A 22015-nucleotide genomic window follows, 5' to 3' on the forward strand; every position below is an offset into this window, starting at 1 on the left:
TAAAGTCTATTATATTGCGATCATGGTTTTGTAAGTTTAGATTAGCGGGGAGAAATGTTAGATTCTATATTGTATGAGATAATCCTTATAGAAAATTAGAATCATTGATAATTTAGACAATTCATAAATTTTTTTGGGAACAAAGTGCATAATTTTTTTTTAATAAGTTAAGAACTTTGTTCGTAATTTTTTTACTAAGTATTATTATTAGTTTCAATTATACTATCTATTGATTATTATATAAACTAATATGATGAACCGAAAGATTGATAGAGGAATTTTTCTTCTTGTTGCTTAGTGTGAGTTAATACTATGAAAAGTAATTCCTGGAGAAAATGGCTAGGTAATATACTATTAAAAATCAAAATTCCTATTTTGATCATATCTAACATTTTTACATAGGATAAGTTTTCTCTATAACTAATATGGGTTGGTTCATGCTAATTTCACGGGGCCAAAGGCAGCGTAAAAGGGTGATGAATTCAAAATTTTTATATCCATGAAACTAATCCCAAGACCTACTACAAGATTAGGAAAATAGAAATAGATAAAACGTACTTGAACTTTTGCGGCCCAAGCGTGACGCCTTCACCAAGACCTACTAGAAGATTAGGAAAATAGAAATAGATCAAACGTACCTGAATTTTTGCGTCCCAAGCGTGACGCCTTCACCGGTATCCACACCGATTTTGTCGATGAATCTTCAAGGTCGACAGTACTAGTAGCCAACGCTCGAAGGAAATACCGATGCAACACTTAAAATTATTAGACTAATTGGATCAATTTAAGTTGAACAATTCAACTTAAATCTTCAATATATATGTAAACTCATACACGTACATTTGAGCTCCTTATAAAAGGTAATGAAGAAATCAATTATCATGTTTGGCTGGTATGAGATGGCTGAAATTAAGCCTCCCAAACCGCCACAGCCCATAATAATGGTTCCTTGATTTCTATTCTACTCCTCCACACCTGGTCTTAATCCTTGCTCACATGCCCTGTTCTTTCATTCCTTGTTTCTTCCTTCTGATTCAATCCGGTGGGGGGAAGCTTTCAGCTTGTTTTCGGGCGTGGTAGTTCGGCTCAGCCGGGAAGAGGTTCAGCCTCTGCGAGAGTTCTTTTGGGTCAATTGGGGTTGCTGCAAGAATGGAAAAGAGCTGCAAAATCAGTAGATTGAAGGATCGTGGTGGGATTCTGCTGTTGATGCTCATCTTTGTGATGGCTCGTCAGAATCCGATCTCATGTTGGTGTCTGAATCCCCAGTGAAGGGGATCGTTGCTTGGAAGTCTGAAAAGACGTTTGCTGTTCTTTTTTATGCTTGCTGAAAGGAAGTATCCCTCCTTTTGTGGCTCCTGGTATGTGTTGCAGGTTTGGCTCTCTTGAGGCTGAGGGACAGGATAGAGAGTGACCTTTTTGGAGCCTTGAGAGGTTGGCATTACTATGATGGAGAAATGATTCATGCTCGCGGCTCGGGGTCGAGTGCTCTGACGGAAAGGTTGTTGTCCTGTAAGTTTGGCCGCTAAATTTTACGCCTAGTTGATGCAATTAAGTCTTCTATCAGATGATCGATAGATTGTTCTTGATTGGAGAAAGAACTGCTTTTGAGTTCTACTTTTCAATTATGTATGGTTAATTGGGTGGTGCAGATGATATCTTCGATCTTGGTCTGGAATTTGACTTTTCATGTATGGAAGAACCTTTTGTAGAAAGAAGAAAGCAGCGTTAGTAATGATTTACATTTTGCAAGCTCCAAAGAGCGGAGCGTGCAGTATTATGTGAAAATCCGTGTGAAGATTTACTTGCAAAGTTGCATATCCAGTTGCATACCAGTTTTTTGATGTTCAACTCGTGTCTTATGCCTGCAGCAACTTGAAAGATCTCTGTCTTGGAGGAACTCTGGCACTGGAGATTGAGAACCTCGCCCATATTAAGTCCATGTAAGTTCTTGTTAGTTAGTTCGTTGGACAGCAAATCTTATAGCTTTTGTTTCATTGTATTCATGTCCCTTTAAATTGTCTTGTTGGTCTGCTTGCAGTATCTTACGCAACAATACTTTCTCTGGGTTCATTCCTGAAGAGATCAGAGAGCTCAAGGAGTTGGAGGTGTTGGAATAATCTCTCTCTAGCAATCCTGTAAGTCAGCAAAATACTGGAAAGTCATTTTAAGCTTTAGATCCACTCAATTTCGTAAACTATATGAGCTTGGTTTCTTGTTGGTTGTGCGGCTTACTTGACAACAACGGGCTACTAACTGCACTGTCACCTGAAGTCTGCGAGTTCATTTCCGAAGCTCAAGTTGATGAAAACCTGTTATCTGCTTCTCTAGAAAGGTTTGCATTGCAAGATTATACTAATTGCGCAATATGTTTTGGAATTTAGATCCCTTGGCACTGACCTTTGGAAGGATAAGGTACTTTGTTTGGTCAGCATCTTTAAAGAACCAAAAGTAGGATGAACAAGCAGGTCCTGAGAGTGATACTGAAGTGCCTTAGAGTCTGCAAAACTTTATTTGTGCATATATCGTATTTCCTTTTTTGCATAATTGCCAACCTGCGAGTGGAAGTCTGGTGGATGTCTCCATTCTGGGCTTCTAATTAAATCTTTATCAGCGCCATCTATCTTAAATGAACTTTTTGCACAGCTGAGTTGCTTCATCAGTACACAATTTGTGAGTAGCCATTTTAGTTTTTCAGCTGTTGGCCAATTGATTCTTAAATTCCTTTTTTTGTCCCAAGTACAGGAATGCAGACAGTATTCAAGGTCCGCATTTCATTCATGAGAGAGTGCTTGCTGGGACATCCCCTGAAAGTTCTAATTCACCAGACAGACGAAACCGTGATCGACCGCCGCCACTAGTATCCCCCTCCCTGTCCCCGTCCTCATCCCCTTCTACGTCCCCGACTGCATCCCCATCCCCAACCCGGCCCTCATCCCCTCTGCCCTCTCCTCAGGCCTCTAAAACGAAAAAAGTGCTGCTCATCGGTGCCTCTGTTGGGGGATCTGCGTTATTGTTCTTGATCATACTTGGCGTATACGTCTACAGGCGGGACAAAGGTACTATGGTCAAACCTTGGGCCACAGGCTTAAGGGGACAGCTCCAGAAAGCATATGTAGCAGGTAATATGTTCTTTCATTTATTTCTGTTAGTAGTCCATGACTTTTGGCTTCAACTGATTCTCTTAATATAATCATTTCAATTGATGATAATATGCATTGCTTCCTCGAAACTGACCGACACTTGTAGTCCTGTCTACTTTAACACACTGATAGAGCAGAAAAGAAAGAGTACTGTTTCTTCGCAACTTATGAAACACATGTCGGTAGAACAAGATGCACCTAAAGCTTAAATTATTTATGAGTTTTGATTACTTATCTGTTTACAGATATGACTCCAATCCACATTGCAGGTGTCCTGAAGTTGAAGAGATCGGAGCTCGAAATAGCATGCGAAGACTTCAGCAACGTGGTCAGGACTTCCTCAATGGGCACAATATACAAAGGGACTTTGTCCAGTGGGGTCGAAATAGCTGTGGCCTCTGTTGCAGCCAAATCTGCCAATGATTGGTCAAAAGACCTCCAAGCACAGTTCAGAAAGAAGGTATTTGGTCTCTTCTTTCAACAAAATTTCAAGATTGAAAATGTTGTAGAATAATTTACACATAAAAATATAAATGCATGTTTCAAAACGAAATGAAGTAATATTAAGTGAATTGAATAATACATGGGATAAACTTATATAGCAATTACCTTAATTTCAATTGAAATAACTTTATTCATTTCATTAATCGTCAACTTTTATAATTATGAAAAACGTAATTCTACTATCATAAACTAATTAATATTTTTAAAAATACTGTTTTCAATGAGTAATAATACCGCGCGACGTGCGGGTGGGATGGCTTATTTTAATAATTTGATTAACCTGACTCAGATACTTGACCACTGGTAAAACCAAATACCACTATCTCTTGGTTTCTTCCAATTTTCCTCAATTTCTTCTGCCCTCGTATAATGTTTTACATCAGATCACTAAACGCCTGCGCAGCATATATAAGCGTCCTGAAAGAGGCTTTAAACATTACATCCTTCTGATCGAGGCCGTCCCTTTTCCGTCGCCTTGTCCAACAGAGAATGAATTAGTCTTGATGTTGTGTTTCTCTAGGAGCATTACGTATGAATCAAAGTCGGTCTTGGTGTTTTGACAATTTGATTGATGTACGTTTTATTATGAAAAAGAAAGCCTTGTTTTTTGCGTTAAGTTTTGCTTAACTAACAAGCGCGCAGAGCAAGCAGAAAGTTTCTATAGTTAAATGTACTAGAAAGTTGTACCACTTTTAAAATGACATCTGATAATATTGTTTATGAAAGCATGGTCATAAAAATTAGATTGCTTGAATTTGAAGTGTATTTTTATGAAAATTTAATCGACAGTTATTGAAAGATGAATTAGCAAAATGAAAAAGGTAATTTTTTTTGGTTGAATAATATGTCAAATTTGAGAAAAGAACAAAATACTCGAGCAATGAAAATGAGAGGAATCACCAAGGGCATGTTTGAAGACAAAAGAAAATTAAAGAGGAGGGTTTTGTTGTAATTTAATGATACATTTAGGAGAGGAGAGGGGGTAGAAAGTAAATAAGAAAAATAAAAGGATAGGACATAGGAGAACTAATTAATATTAGGTGAAAATGACGTTTCGGCAAATTCATCCAAAAACGTACTTTTTGTCATTGTTGTCATCAATCTTTCCCTTTTTACCACTTTGATCTAGCCCTCCACTTTTTTCGGTGTAAACCCTGATATTCGTGAACTCTATTAAATTCCGACTAATCCAATTGAGCCAGATCATCCCATTAAGTGGTAAAGCTCCCCCAGCGTGGATTTTAGCCATCTACTTTTTCGTTTGTAGAAGCCAATTATTCAAGCCAATAAGAGCATCCCATCCCATGTGTCCATCATTTTTGAAAGGTTAACGAATAATTAATATGTAGTTAAAAAAATAAAAAACAAACAAACCCAATATCGGAGTGGAACAGAGAGGGGCCAGCCTGTGGAGGTCTTAGAGGCAATCTAATTGAGATTATGAAGTGGTGAGCTTACGATAAATATGATATATAGAATTTCTATTCCATTGATCTACACACGTGAGCCTCTCCTGTGGTAAAAAAAAAGAATAGTTTACAAGAATAAATTAGACATGATGACTTGATCATACCCCATAGCCATTAATTGAAATTGCTCAGACAACTCGCAAATGGAACACATCTGCATCAGAAGAGTTCACACAAATAATCTAATGCATGGATGTGCGATTAACTACGTACATACTCGACCATCGAGACGAGAATTTGATCCATCTGCTCCATTCTCTCGGCGGTTTCCTGGACATACTTGTATAGAAACCATAACGATTCCTCCAAAGACCCTACAGCAGCCATAGTCCATCTTAACAACACCCACTTAGCAGTTCAATCATTGGGATGAATTTATCTCGATGCTTACACTCAGCCAACTAGAAGTTCATTAACGCGGCCAAATGTACGTCGGATTATCTGTAGCTTACTGAGAGAATGAGTTCTGGAGCTCGGAGAGAACTGACAAATGGCGTCATGGAGAGTCTTGAGGTGAGCAGAGAGGAGGGGAAGGATAAGCTGAGATTGTTAGTTGGTGGGTTTAGATAGGTTGATAAATGGGAATATTTTCAAATACTAAGGGGTAAAATTATTGAGTTGGCATGCTTAACCCTAAAAAGAATTGAAGGATAATTAACCACATTATTTACCCTTCATTTCCCGATTTCATATGAAATTTGCGATTTCCAGTCACTAATTTGTTAATATATTTCTGATTAACATGTCATACATGATATATATAGCGTGTCGTTGTGTACCTATCTAGGCACGCGTGATAGATGATGTATCGTCTCACACTTACCATGTTATACTAGCTAGTCAAACATGCCCGCGCATATGCGCGAGCTAAGAATTGTTCGATAACTAAAAAAATTATTATTATAAATTCTTTCATTATAACTTCTATAAAAATGAGTTTTCTTTTATTCTTATACATTTTATGTGTGCAATCTGTTATCTTGATATGTTAAGCAATCTCAGTAGTACTCAACCCACTAGAAAAAAATTATGAATTCTCTCTTATTTGAAAAAACCTTCAATGAATATATTTTATTTTATCCATAAAACAAAAAAATAACTATGAATAATATACCAAATCTCATGTATTATTGCATGACTAATACCTAAATAATAAAATTCAATATATTATAAATATAATCATGAATTTCTTATTTTAGACTTTACTCTTTTTATTTGATAAGACTTTTCATGGGTTCATGTCCTTTTGACTTCTAGAATTGATGTGGTAATGCGAAATCACACCAAGTATCGTGTTCTTATTAGTTGTGACTCGAAAAGTCTCTCAATCAAAGGCATACTTCCTCTTATGTAGCGTCTTCTTAGGTGCGTTGACTTAGGATTTATAATTTATATAGATTTGTTGCATTGTTATTACTTATCAATATAAATATATATAAACTAGGGGAGGAGGAAACGCACCATGTATACTCAAAATGTAAACTCTCGGCTCATTATCTTTTTTGAACATTTTATTCTCCAAACAATTAATTACCAACATTGCTCATAACCAATGTCATTGGATATGATCATCAATCCTTCCGAAAGTCCTATGCCACATCGACTCTGAATCAGAGCAGTTTCCCTGCAGGTTTCATCTTTGGGGCAGCCTCTTCTTCATACCAAGCAATGTGAATCCCGTAAACCTTGGAAAGTCAATCAGTCTATCGCCTTTGCAATGATGTTCTTCTTGATTTTCATCTCACAAGATTTTGGTTTCGCCATTTCCTTTTATAGTACGAGGGTGCAGCTAATGAAGATGGAAGAGGACCTAGCAGTTGGGACTATTTCACCCACACGTACCCAGGTGCATTTTTCTCCTTTGTTATAAATAAACATTAACACTATATCCAATGAGATTAATTTTTTTAGCATATGGCTATTGTCATGTTAAACTTCATATGGTATAGGAGCATGGCTTCGAGCACTGCACATGTGTATGCTTTCCTTTAGATTAATTTCACGAGATGAGCCTTCAAAAGTTTTCAGCCCATAACGCTAATCTTTTAAATATTTCACCCTAATCTTTTAAAACAAATAGTTGTGTGGAAAGGAAAAGATAAAAAAGGTCATGGTCATGTCATAGTTCACCGTTATTGTCTAATATTTCCTCATTGAATCTGATTCCCAAAATGATATTTCCTTATGATTCATTCGGTGTAAAAGGACTGGTAGGAAAATATGATAACAAATATATATATAATGGTCATAAAACTAGAGGAAAAAAAATATGAACACCAGAATATCTATAATTATGGCCTCTTTTGACCATCGATCCATAATAAAACTACCAAACATTCATGTCCTAGTTTGGGAAAATACCGAGCAAAATTCAAAGTGATAGTTTCATACTAATTGATGGGTAATCCTAATTTGCCAGATGACTACTAATTCATACTACAACAGATGCCTAAATGAAAATTAATCACGAAAAATAATATAATAAAATTTTTATTAGTTAATGACATTCTTATTAATTCTTCTCTCTACATAATTATGAGAGATGATAATGGTTGTTTATCATTGCTGGTGTTTGTAAGTGTAAAGAAATTATGCTCTTCCGGATGACATAAATTAATAATATACAAGTGGACAATTGATGTTGTAAGTTCTTTCACTATGACCTACATAAAATTGATTTTCATTTATTCTCATATATATACCAGAAAAGGATCCGCTCCGCTCATATTTAATTCAATTTTTTTTTTAAATTATACTCGTGTTAGGTGTAACACTTTGAAAAAATATTATAATCATGCACTATATTTTTATAGTATAAATAGGTCTTTTTTAATATGAAAATATAGTTTTTTTTTCAGTTAATCATATAAGCAATGAATTTTAAAAAGACAATAATAAAATGGAAAATGATAGATAGTGACGTGTGGGGAAATGAAAGAAGTGGAGAGTTTAGAGAGTCACCCCTAAAATTTTGACGTTATAAGACATTTTTTTTCGATAATTCATTGAAATTTCATTAATAGAGGTGATCTTACAAGATGGAGATCACAAGAGATTTACAAAAGGATCAAAAACAACCCCTACAACCACAAAAGAGTTCACTTCTTTGGATGCATTATAAGAAAATTTATATATTATGGTTTAATTTTTTTTATTAAAATCCTTATATTTGCTTCCCCTAAATCGAAAGCGTTATCATTCTATGCCTCCTTCAAAGAGTTCGCGCCACTCCTCCCCCCAATTGAAATCCTGGGTCCGTCCCTAGAGTGAAAGCTATTTGATATGTAGTTAAAAAGGCATATAAATTTAATTACAGAAAAAATGCGTATAAATTTACATATTTGACCCCAATTTCCTTTATGAGCAAAGGTTACTTAGTAACTTACAGTGGGAATTATAGGGAGAATGAAAGTTACGTCAATTACCTTCCTTCTCCTTTTATAATGTATAGATATATATAACATTTAATGAATGCAATCTCCCACCTCAAAATGTTGAGCATATTCAGCATTCAACCCGCTATATAAACAATCAAATATATCAATACTCCCTAATTCATAAAATCTTTCAATAAATTTCTTTTTCGGTTACAAGGGATGCTTGTGGATCTGATACAATGAAAGAGAAATCCTAAATAACTAATAAAGGGGTACATGTAGTTTCATCGGGTATCGAACATACGATCTCTAAGTTAACAGGTAGGAATGTGCACTATTACACTACGCCATGTTTTGATTGCTACGCATGCATTTATGATCAATAATTTTTGTTCATTAATTGATGTTAAGAAAAAATAGCTGATGCGAGTAATGGAGATGTTGCCGTTGACCAATACCACAAATACAAGGTGCCATCATCCTTCCTCAAGTTTTTTTGACCGTTTTATCGAGATATATACGACTATATTTCTAATCTTAATCTGTAATTTTTCTTTTCGATATATAGTCAGTCATGTAGATTCAATAAATGTGAAATAACATTTTCCAACATTTTCCATATACACACGACGTACATTCTCAGCCTATTTACTGAAAATAATCCATTCAACTATTTGTTTGGCCTTGACCATGAAATGTAACATATATGATATTATTAAATTGAGTTGATCTAACACCAATACATGTGTCTTGTTTGTGGTACGTGGCTGCTTTAATATTAACCAGTGGTTCTATAATCGATACTTTTATTCTTCTTATTTAACTCTTACCGTCACTTGTCTTCCCCAAATCCCTTTGTTGAAATAACAGCAAAAAACCATCCTTTTTTTTTGGTTGTTCATATTTATACTTTAAAATTTTCAATATAAAATTATAATCAAACAAGTGTTTTATTTAGCCACGGCTCCAACCTCCACTTGCTCATTATTAATAAAGAGTGGTCGAATTTTACTTGCAGTTGCAGTGCAAGAGTTCAAAATTCATTATATCTTATGGTCACGATCAAGTCATTACTCAAGTAAAGATTAGTATCAGTTAATAGATCGCATGATGTTATGTGTCACGGACATTTATAACATCACAAATAAAAGGGCAATATAAATTGCTAACCAATTAAAATAAGTTTTTTCATACCTAAATTTTTTTTAAAGAATTTGAATAAGAAAGAGCAGAGTGAAACCCAATACGTGGAAAAATCCATTCCACTTGCAATATGAGAACACTGATCATAATAATGTCTTTAAATAATATTAGAAAAATATTAAATTTGGTTTTTAAGATTTTTTTTAAAGGAGGTTGTTTTTGGGTAGGAAAAAAAGCTTTCACTCGCCACCACATGTCCTTTCATTAATTAATATAGTTAATGTGTTCTTTTAATCTTTTCTAAATGAGTATATTGAGGGGATGAATTCTATATGGAGTATTGCCGAGAAAGAAGAAGAAACCGCTGACATAAACATTGAATAAAAGCCAACAAATCATGGAGACAGAGACATAATCAAATTGTCTTATATATACATATATTATATATTAGTTTGGACTCTAAAAAAGTCAATGAGTCTCGACTAGTTTAATTCAAATCGCATCAATTCATTGAAAAATAAAACTTTCTCAATCATGAATTTTTTGCTTTGACACTAGAATTTAAAATTCTACATAAAGAGAATACATGTTAAATTGCTTAAATCAATTTATATTGATTGAGATTCACAATGAATAACATCATGCCCTCGATGTTGTTGTACTCGAGAAGGGAGACGTAGGCGCCCATGTCGGCGATGTTCTTGACCTGTATCATGACAGCCATATCAACCTCTGGGTACTTCGCTTCGTACATGCGGCACTTGAGGTTCGGAGAGTGAGAGGCCATGGTGACGGAGCTTTTCCTCTTCTCGGGGAAGGAACTGTGTCTCCGATGATAGGTGCTAGGGTTTTGACTAGGGGTTTCTAGGAGAAAGGGAAACGCAAGGGGAAAGACGATAGAGAATTTGTTCTCTATTGATTTTGCCTTCTTTCTCTGAGTTTCTGACAAAGTGCAATGTGGTCCCTGAACTTACCATGGAAATAACATTTGGCCCATAAAGTAATTGAACTAGATATTCGTTCCTTATACTATGTTATTAACCGATATTTAATCAACTCGTGCTAGCAATGCTCGGGCCAAGCCGCAGCCACCATAGCCTCTCACCGACTCTCATGCTGGAGAAATGGTTGATTGTGGCTAATTAGCTCACTTTTGCAACCACTGGCAATAGCTACGGTAGAGTTGTTGGGGGAAGAGAGAGTTTTCGAGATCGATGTGGTGAGAATAAATCGCATAAGGGCTTTCCCTTTGACCCGGACAAGGAAACCATCCTACCAATGTGACTCCTTCTCGACCTAACCTGTCATGAGATCTAGCACTCAAAATCAACCATGAATCAGAAGCCTCTCTCTTCCTTAGAACTCGCATTGTGGCAGTCGTGGCCCGCTAAGGAATTACATCACTCTCCCTTTAAATATGTAATTCTTGTTCCAAAGATCAAACTTCCAGTATATTGTAAGACTATTTTCACTAGCAAGGCCAACCAACACTTTGAGCCATTGTTATTAGAGCCAGACCAGATCGGCCGGTTCGACTGGTTGGATCGGGAACGGTCCGATGTCCGATCCGGTTTGCCTAAAAACCCCAGTTCTATGGGTTCTATTGGTTTCTTATTTAGTATAAAATTGTTTGGTTGTGTAAGGATTTGAACTCATGGCCTCTTACTTCCCATACTAGCATACTGCCAACCAAGCCACCACTACTTTCTTATTCTTTTAACTCTACTTTTTAGTACTTATTGAAATCCAATATTTATTTTGGAGCAAGAAATATTAAATATAGATATTTTCTTACACGATTATTATATTTCTTTGAAATCATCATACTTCTATCTTAATTATCATATTTTTTTAATAATATGAATATCTATTTTATTTTAATTAAACGTACGGTCCGACTCATCGAATCCCCGATTAGACCCATAAACACATGAACCCATACCCCTTCCGGTTCATCATCCGGTATGGTTTTGATAACACTGCTTTGAGCCATTTAAGTACAAAGAGAGAGCATACATGTAATTATTAGAAACAAAAGAAGGTTTCTTCCCTAGTGTCTTTTACGGGCAACATATTGGAATCATACGATTAAGATTGATAAAGACAAGTAAATCATTATCATGAAATTAATATCAGCTCGATCAGAGATTACCCTGTTGATTTAAGTGGTTGCATCCCAGAATTCTCAGCCTATACGAAATATATATACTTCAACATTTGAAGTGTTCCATGATCTTCACGTGCCATAATAAGCTCTAACCATTACGTACAACTTCTATCATCCCATGCCATATGATAATAGCAGCAGTAATAATAAGACCAATTATCGTGATATGTAACTCATTATTTCATTTCGACATAAAATTTTTTTATGGCTTTAATAATTTAAGAGGCTATCATTCATTCATTGGCAAGGTTGATAGGAACCATACATACATAACTAAAGCAAAGCACAACAGCCAATAAAGAGTAACAAAAAGAGCCAATAAATAGCAACAAAAAGAGCAAGGCATGGGCCACCATAAAGGAAGCACCAAACCATGAACTATAACTAAAGCAAAGGCCAAAAACCAAACAAGGAAGCGCTGAGGATGGGCAAGCTGGAGGATGAGCTGAGGAGGGCGGCAGAGCTGGTGGTGAGCTGCGGCGAGAAGAGCTACCTCTACATGGTGGCCATCCTCTCCAAGGTGGCCATCAGGTGGGACGTTACATATTAGTTTCGGCAGCTGTTCGTGGCCATTGAGTGAGACGTTGAGTCTCAGTTATGGCAGCTGCAAGCAGATATTGACACCCGCGCAAAGGTCGTTGGTGCCCATCCATTGGTGGAAGAGTTCCGACTGGAGGTATAGTAAATTTTGAAATTCAAGTAGTGTAAGTTTTATTTTTTGCTGTATGAACACGAGTGTGTTTTGCCCACAATAAAATACCCGAATGTTTCATGTCATGTTATATAATACAGCACGAGTTGGTTTCTTCTTCCATTTAATTAAAATTCTGTCGAACGATCTCTTCACTCAAATCTTCCTTGTACTTAGCATGATTCAGACAGAAAGTGATGACCAATTAAAATCTATGTTATAAAGTTTACTAAAGGGTAAACTTCCAGTTGTTTCTATTGTTATTTTAATGTTTACTGAGATATGAGGTTAGACCGCACTTCTAATATGCTATATTATTAAAGAGTCAATAATTTATAAAATTAAAAGAAAAAATCTTGAGCACATTGGCTTCGTTTCATTTTTGGCATTTTTTAACGTGCATTATTACTCTCGAAAATTTAAAATCCTTAGCACTTGAAGGAGGCATTGAAGGCGATCAAGGCAGATAACAGGGAGTACTCACTCGATGGCAAAGAGTTCATGGTGCAGATGGCAATCCTCAAGCCCAACAGGACTGGAGAGGACGCCAATGCTGTGCAGAATGCGCTCTCTCGGGTTTACCCAGACCTAAGCCTCAGGGATGCTCTGGAGGCGGAAAGGTCCAAGCTGCAGATTGAGCACCCAAGGTCAGAGGATGCGGAGCGCTGCTGCCTTATTGAGCACTTGATTGGAGTCATCGATAGTGCAACCAATGATCGGCTGAGCAGGAAAGTCAAGAAGCTCTTGGTGAATGAGCCAGTATACGTTATATCAGGGTAAGAGTTTAAGGGGTTAAGTTTCCGATTAAGAATCGAAAACTGGGGCATGAAACATTTGTGCCCTGTTTGGATTCCCAATTAAAAATTTTTAACTTTAACTTTAACTTTAACTCAACATACTACACAACAAAAACACATATTTCCCAAGTAAAAAATTTTAACTTTAACTTTAACTCCACACACTACACAATAAAAACACACGTTTCCCAAGTCAAATTTATAATCACATCTCATTTGTCCTTTTCCACAATCACAATCAAAATCAAAATCAAAGTTACTTTAACTCTGAAACCAAACGCACCATTGAATTTCAGGTTTGGATTCTTTCATTTTCTGTAAGGTATAAAAGTAATGCTAGTGAAATGAATTAGGACATAAGTCGGAAGGTGGTGGAAGTTGATGGAGGAGATGAGTGGCGGGTAAATCTTTTCGACTGTTGCGTAGAGCCCTGCTTGAGTGAGTCTATCGAGTTAAATAGACACTTAAAAATGAATTGCGACCATCAATCTCGACTAACGTATATACACACTGCCTATTTGCCGCTGGCTTATGGACTGGAGTGAAAGAGGACTTGAGTCAGCCGAGGCTGGAGAGCCTTAAGAACGATCTTAATTATGAAGGTCCGGTAGCTGAAGCTTCTGGAAAATCTACATCTTTGAAGGAAGAATTGGATGAAAGTTTGGCCAAAGTGGCTTCCCTCGAGACCATTGTTGAGGAGCTTAAACAAAAATTTGTCAAAGTGGAGAATAAGGCTTCACAAGCTCTTTTAGACAACGAACTTCTAGTCGAGACAAACTTACAACTCAAACTCTGGGTTGATGAACTTTAGGAGCTGCTAAATTCTGTGTCTTCAGACATGGAAGCCACTGCTCAGATAGCAACTATCACCAAGTTGCAGTTAGAAGAAACTCAATAGCAGTCTGCTGAGATGAAGCTCACTAAGGGCAGATGCTCGCAGCAAATGCGAGAGCTAGTTCATGGCGCAAATGGAGGATTACTGGCCATGGTGGCTATTATCATGGGCGTCGGCACCATGGTCACCGACCGCATGAATGCTAGCTTATCAGGCTTCGCAGGAGGAGCTCTAGCGTCGGCTATTGGGGAACTCCTGAAGGTCTGCTTGGACATAGTCACAATGAAGGCTCTGGGTGAGATCTACCTGCCTAGAGACGAGGAAGAGATGGTCGATCTCAGTGGAGCTGGACGGCCTCCGTCTCTAACAGCCGATGAGTTGCCATGCCCTTAGCTGGTAGTAACTCTATAGGGCATATCATTTGCTATCGGAGCCATCAGCCTACTGTTATTGAAGCATCTGATCTGATCATACAAAAGTAGCATGTGGACGATGGTGGGTATGGCTACCGCCATGTTCATCGGGATTGGAGCTGCCAGCGGACGTTTGGAGAAGTCCTCTGTCGTCCATTCCTGCATCCGAGTCATTGGATTCGGCTTGCTCTTGATGGCATTTAGCTTCGCAATTGATTGGTTCTACAACCGGGTTGGGAGCTACTGAGATAAATGTTCTTTGACCAGTATTGTAGTAATGTGCAACGATGAAAAATAATTACAATCCCAAAATGAATCCTAAACGGGTCTCCGATCTTTGAGATTCCAATAACAAATGTCGACGTTCACATCTCCTTGAACAACTTGTATATGTTATCACAACATGTGTACACATTTTTTCAATCGGTACGTTGAATTGCCTTGTCCTCTTTCCCAAAATAGTTTCACGCTACCCAAAGTGAAAGAGGACTAGGCAATTCAACGTACCGATTAAAAAACTGTGAACACATGTTTTGATAACATATAAAAGTCGTTCAAGGAGATGTGAACGTCGACATTTGTTATTGAAATATCAAAGATCGGAGGCCCGTTTAGGATTCATTTCGGCATTGTAATTATTTTTCCTCGTTGCACATTACTTCAATACTGGTAAAAAAAACATCTATCTCAGTAGCTCCCAACCCCGTTGTAGAACCAATCAATTGGGAAGCTGAATGTCATCAAGAGCAAGTCGAATCCAACGACTCTGATGCAGGAATGGACGAAAGAGGACTTCTCCAAATGTCCACTGGCAGCTCCAAACCCGATGAACATGGCGGTAGCCAGACCCACTACCGTCCACATCCTACATTTGTAGGATCTGATCAAATACGTCGATTACAGTAGGCAAATGGCTCCGATAGCAAAGGATATACCCTACAGAGTTGCTGCCAGCCAAGGGCTTGGAAACTCGTCGGCTGCTGGAGCCGGAGGCCGTCGAGCTCCACTGAGATCGACCATCTCTTCCTCGTCTCTAGGCAGGTGGATCTCGCGCAGAGCCTTCATTGTGACTCTGTCCGAGTAGGCCTTCTGGAGTTCCCCTATAGCCGACGCCAGAGCTCCTCCAGCGAAACCTGATAAGCTGTCATTCATGACAGGAATCCGGTCGGTGACCAAGGTGCCGATGCCCATGATAATAGCCACCATGGCCCGTAATCCTCCATTTGCGCCATGAACTAGCTCTCGCATTTGCTGCGAGCATCTGCCCTCAATGAGTTTCACCTCAACAGACTGCCATTGCATTTCTTCAAATTGCAACTTGGTGATAGTTGCTATCAGAGCAGTGGCGTCCTTGTTCAAAGCCACATAGTTTAGCAGCTCCTGAAGTTCATCAACTTGAAGTTGTAGGTTTCTCTCGACTAGAAGTTCATTGTCTAAAAGAGCTTGTGAAGCCTTATTATCTGCTTTGACAAATTTTTGTTTACGCTCCTCAACAATGGTCTCGAGGGAAGCCACTTTGGCCAAGCTTTCATCCAATTCTTCCTTCAAAGATGGAGATTTTCCCAAGGCTTCAGCTATCGGACCTTCATAATTAAGATCGTTCTGAAGGCTCTCCAGCCTCGGCTGACTCAAGTCCTCTTTCACTCCAGTCCATAAGCATGCGGCAAATGGTCAGTGTGTATATAGGTTAGTCGAGATTGATGGTTGCAATTCGTTTTTAAGTGTTTAATTAACCCGTTATACTCACTTAAGCAGGGCTTTGCGCAACAGTCGAAAAGATTCACTCGCCACTCATCTCCTATATTAGCTTCCACCATCTTCCAGCTTTTGCGCTCATTCATTTCGCTCGCATTGCTTATATACCTTACAGAAAAAGAAAGAATCCAAACCTGAAATTCAAATGTTTCATGCCCCAGTTTTCGATTCTTAATCGGAAACTTAACCCCCTTAAACTCTTACCCTGATATATTGTATGCTGGCTCATTCACCAAGAGTTCCTTGACCGTCTTACTCGGTCGATCATTGTATGCACTATCGGTGACTCCAATCAGGTGCTTGATAAGGCAGCGGCGCCCTGCATCCTCTGACCTTGAGTGCTCAGTCTACAGCTTGGACCTTTCCGCCTCCAGAGCATCCTTGAGGCTCAAGTCCGGGTAAGCCCGGGAGAGCGCATTCTCCACAACATTGGTGTCCTCTCCAGTTCTATCAGGATTGAGGATTGCCATATGCACCATGAACTCTTCGTCATCAAGTGAGTACTCCCTGTTATTTGCCTTGATAGCCTTCAATGCCTTCTTCAAGTGTTGAGGATTTGAAATTTTCAAGAATAATAATGCACGTAAAAAAATGTCAAAAATGAAACGAAACCAATGTGCTCAAGCTTTTTTATTTTAACTTTCTAACTTAGTGACTCTTTAATAATATGGCATATTAGAAGTGCAGTCTAACTTCATATCTCACTAAACATTAAAATAACAATTGAAAGAACTGGAAGTTTACCCTTTAGTTATCTTTATAACATAGATTTTAATGGGTCATCACTTTCTGTCTAAATCATGCCAAGTACAAGGAAGATTCGGGTGAAGAGATCGATCGACAGATTATTAATTAAATGGAACTCATGCTGTATTATATAACATGACATGATACAATCGGGTATTTTATTTTGGGCCATACACACTCATGTTCATACCGCAAAAAATAAAACTTATACTACATGTGGTGGGACAAGCTACAAGTTAAAGAAAAAACAGAGGTAAAAGAAGGTTGAAAAGGATCGACCCCAAGTTTCTGAATGCGTAAAAACTGTGAAGTCGACACTTGTCTGTCTCGGGATGCGGAGGGATGAGTTTTAATATAATAACTAGTTTTGAAAGTTGCGCGTTGCACAGACATTAACATTTCCAACGAATTGTTACAAATTCGAATAATCTTCAATGTTTGTGCAACGCGCAAGTTTCAAAACTAGTTATTATATTAGAACTCATCCCTCCACATCCCGAGACAGACAAGTGTCGACTTCATAGTTTTTTACGCATTCAGAAACTTGGGGTCAATCCCTTTCAACCTTTTTTTATCTCTATTTTTTTTTTAATTTGTAGCTTGCCCCACTACATGTGCCATAAAGTAATTGAACTAGATATTCGTTCCTTATACTATGTTATTAATCGATATTTAATCAGCTCATGCTAGCAATGCTTGGGCCAAGCCACAGCCACCAAAGCCTCTCACCGACCCTCATGTCGGAGAAACGGTTGATTGTGGCTAATTAGCTCAGTTTTACAATCACTGGCAATAGCCATGGTGGAGCTGTTAGGGAAAGAGAGAGTTTTCGAGATCGATGTAGTGAGAATAAACCGCATAAGGGCTTTCCCTTTGACCCAAACAAGGAAGCCTTCCTACCAATGTGACTCATTCTCGACCCAACCTGTCGTGAGATCTATCACTCAAAATCAACCGTGAATCAGAAGCCTCTATCTTCCTTAGAACTCATGTCGGAGAAACGGTTGATTGTGGCTAATTAGCTCAGTTTTGCAATCACTGGCAATAGCCATGGTGGAGCTATTAGGGGAAGAGAGAGTTTTCGAGATCGATGTAGTGAGAATAAACCGCATAAGGGCTTTCCCTTTGACCCAAACAAGGAAGCCTTCCTACCAATGTGACTCATTCTCGACCCAACCTGTCGTGAGATCTATCACTCAAAATCAACCGTGAATTAGAAGCCTCTATCTTCCTTAGAACTCACATTGTGGCAATTGTGGCCCGCTAAGGAATTACATCAATCTCCCTTTAAATATGTAATTCTTGTTTTAAAGATCAAACTTCCAGTAAGTTGTAAGACTATTGCCACTAGCAAGGCCAACCAACACTTTGAGCCATTATTATCAGAACTGGACAGGACCATCCAGTTTGACCGATTGGATCGAGAACGGTCCCATGTCTGATCCGGTTTGTCTAAAAACCCAAATTGTAGATTTGAACCGCCGGACCCATTGAACCGAATGGTTTTGAGCAAAATTCCATTAAACTGGCCGGTTCTATAAGTTTTATGGGTTTCTTTTTTAGTATAAAAATTATTTGGTTGTATAAGGATTTGAATTCATGACCTCTTGCTTCCCATACTAGCATATTGTCAACCAAGCCACCACTACTTTCTTATTCTTTTAACTCTACTTTTTAGTACTTATTAAAATCTAATATTTATTTTGGAGTAAGAAATATTAAATATATATAATAAGAAATATTAAATATATATATATGATAAGAGAGGATTTGTTCATGAAATGGGTAAAATTTAGACTCGGTTTTATGTTGTTTTCATGGTATCTGATGCTTGGATGACAATTTCTAGGAAAACTTGTGCAAGAAAAGAATTGAAGGCAATTTGATGCATGTTCGGGATGAATTGGAGACCATTGAAGTATCAAGATGGAACTTGCAATGATACAAGGACTTCTAGTTAGTGGTGCACCACGTGCACAACCGATCCGAGAGGGAGTTTAGAATCAATTCTCGATTTATTTGCAAATCTTAGGATTTCCTTTCAGTTACAATGAGAGTTTTTTAGAAAATCTTTTAAGATATGTTCATTATTTGTTTCATATTTTTGAGGGAGATATAAAAACCTATGGATCATCTAGGTTTAGGGTCTTCTGGAAGTTTAGTTTTTCTGTGGAGAGAAACTTGGAGAGCAGGCTGGCGGCTGCGGAGTGTTCCTCCAACGATCATCAGTTTTCATGGATTCTTGTATAGCCATGTGTGGCTAATTCGTTTCGTTTGACTTGAGAACGGAAACCTCACGGTTTGGTTGTGAGGAGCTGGTTTTAATATTTCGATTTCAGCACTTATTTATTCTTGGATGTCATCGTTACAAGTATTCTCTCATGGTTGTGAATAGGATATTTGTAAATTAGCTTATCGACGACTACTACGGTGTTTGTAGAAATCGATTCGAAGCAAGACTAATTAGGAACAAACGGTAGTTGCTGCCCTAATTGGTTAGAGAATAATAGGACGAGTCAATTAATTGATGAATCGATTAATCGCTCGGGTTAAGGCATCCTTGCGCTTAAAGCTGTCGCTTAGTTAATTAGGGAATCGGTTGATACCTTGTTAACTAGTTGATGAACTGACTAGTTAGACGGTGTTTTGACTAGTTAGAATTTAGATGCTAGTTGATTCCTTGCGGTCGCGGGAATCGAATCTTAGCTACTGAAATTTACATTCTGATGCTTCTATGATCAACCAAACGCTAGGTGGTTTTCGAACTCAAGTCATACGTCTCTCAATTATTGATTACTCAATCTGCCTCGCACTTTCAAATTGTTTTTGCTGCAATTTAGTTTCTTGATTATCAAAATTCCCCTATCGTTACCTTGCAAGCTCATTGGTTAAGAGAATCCTTTAGCCTCCTTTGGGATTTTGACTCGACTCTCACCCTTTTCTTACTACAAGTTTTGGGGAAACCGATTTTATTTTGGGGGTTTCGAAAGGCCGTGCCAAATTTGGCGCCGTTGCCGGGGAGGCAATTTAATTCTCTTAATTGTTGAGCTAATATATGCCCCGTTCTTCTCGTACAGGTGAAATTATCTTTGATCCAGAGATCGAGAAGACCGCAAGGACGAATCGGAGAGCCAAAAGGCTAGTCGACGAGCTCGTGGAGCCAACCTCTTCTTTCAACGACAGTGAGAGTGAAGAAGAACAAGAATTGACTACAACCACAATGGCTAGAGAACGAACATGGAGGGAGCTAGCAACTCCTGACTTGAACCAACAACCATTGTGTATTACATACCCAGAAACAGAGGCCGCCTTCGAGCTGAAATCAGGGCTGATACACCTTCTACCTACCTTCCACGGACTTTCAGGAGAGGACCCACATAGGCATCTCAAGGAGTTCCACACCGTGTGCTCCACGATGAAACCCCGAGGGGTGACAGAGGAGCAGATTCAGATGAGAGCTTTTCCTTTTTCCTTAGCAACTCTGACGACCTTGTCTCGAGGGAAATGGTCTCCAGAGCAAAACTCACAGCCTTTGGCTGTGAAAAGACGAGATTTAGGCCGAATTCCATCGTTTAGGGTCTCAAACGGACATTTTTATGATATTTTGGTGTTTTTACAATTTTAGGAAAAGTTTATGTCTTTCGTGGAATTTTGGCGTTTTTAATTCTATTTAAGCATTGTAAAACCCTAGGGTTAAGAGAGTTGTTTTTTATCAATTAATAAAAATTGGAGCTTTCGTGCTTTTTGCCCAATTCTCGGATTTGATTCGAGTCGGATGCCAATTTCCTAAGAATTCGAAGAATCAATAAGGATTGAAGATCGTAGTTCCTGTGTTCTGCGGAATCAACGGTTTTGTGACAAGTTCTGTGCGTGAACGCTACGTTAGTTGGTATTAGAACCTACGGTTTGATCTGGAACAACTATGCCACCTAGGAGAAGGGATCGTATAGATGATGTTCTTGAGCGTGACAACCTGCGACATCTAGAACAGAGGATGGAGCAAATCGTGAATCAGAGGATGGATCGTATGATGGAGCAGCTAACACAGAGGATGGCTACACTTATGGGGAACCAGAATTGGGAAAACCATAACCCGAACCCTAACCCTAACCCTAATCCTGAGCAAGAGGAATCTGGCGAGGAGCCAAAGGGAGAGAATTATTCTATCAAGTATGATTCTTTTTGAAAGGGACACGAATATATTTATCAAAGAGGATCTGTCTGACGATGCATTTTTTTTAGCGGGAGGCGATGGAGAGCTTGAGTTCAACGAGGATGATGAGGAAGATGACAAGGGTTATGACGAGAACCGGAAATTCGATGAATTTGAGGGGAATGATGTGGGTCTCTTTGCTTCTGCTGAGTATGATGAGGATGACAAGGAGGCTGATGCGGTCTAGGAGGCCATCAACAAGAGGATGGACTCACGAAGAAAAGTTAGGAGGGAGGCGAGGCTAAAGCAGGAAATTGAGAAGTGTCGTGCCTCAAATCAATAGATGAGGACGAATATGTCAGATGTCTCTATCGAACCAATTACTGCAGCAGAGTATTTTGAGTCAGAATTTTTTCCAATCATCCATTATGGAGCATGGGCTAACATCGATTTTCGATCAAGTATGGAAGATGTGTATGTTTGTGTGAATAATTTTATCTCTGGACTCCTATGGCGAATTCTCTCCAATCAAGGGAGAATGATGCGGCAGAAGGCGAGGCAAATCGGTAGTTCGAGAAAAACAGGTTCTGACGCCTTGTCTCGAGGGAAATGATCTCCAAAGCAAAACTCACCGCCTTTGGCTGTGAAAAGACGAGATTTATGCTGAATTTCATCGGTTAAGGCCCCAAACAGACATTTTTATGTTATTTAGGCGTTTTTACAATCTTAGGAAAAGTTTATATCTTTCGTGCAATTTAGGCGTTTTTAATTCTATTTAAGCATTGTAAAACCCTCGGGTTAAGAGAGTTGTTTTTTATCAATTA

The 22015-nt window shown here is 38.4% G+C and overlaps 1 protein-coding gene across 1 annotated transcript; it reads left to right on the forward strand.

Annotated features, from left to right (window-relative positions):
* Positions 1-1149: 1149 nt before the first annotated feature.
* On the forward strand, positions 1150-20790 carry LOC116200561. The gene is made up of 11 exons (XM_031531396.1): positions 1150-1228; positions 1332-1371; positions 1453-1509; positions 1869-1940; positions 2039-2116; positions 2204-2332; positions 2743-3119; positions 3410-3600; positions 6733-6783; positions 6890-6959; positions 20116-20790. Exons 1-11 carry the CDS (start codon positions 1150-1152, stop codon positions 20661-20663), a joined length of 1692 nt encoding a protein of 563 aa, XP_031387256.1. The 3' UTR covers positions 20664-20790.
* Positions 20791-22015: the final 1225 nt, after the last annotated feature.

Source organism: Punica granatum, chromosome 3, assembly GCF_007655135.1.
Source record: "Punica granatum isolate Tunisia-2019 chromosome 3, ASM765513v2, whole genome shotgun sequence".
Lineage (NCBI taxonomy): Eukaryota > Viridiplantae > Streptophyta > Magnoliopsida > Myrtales > Lythraceae > Punica > Punica granatum.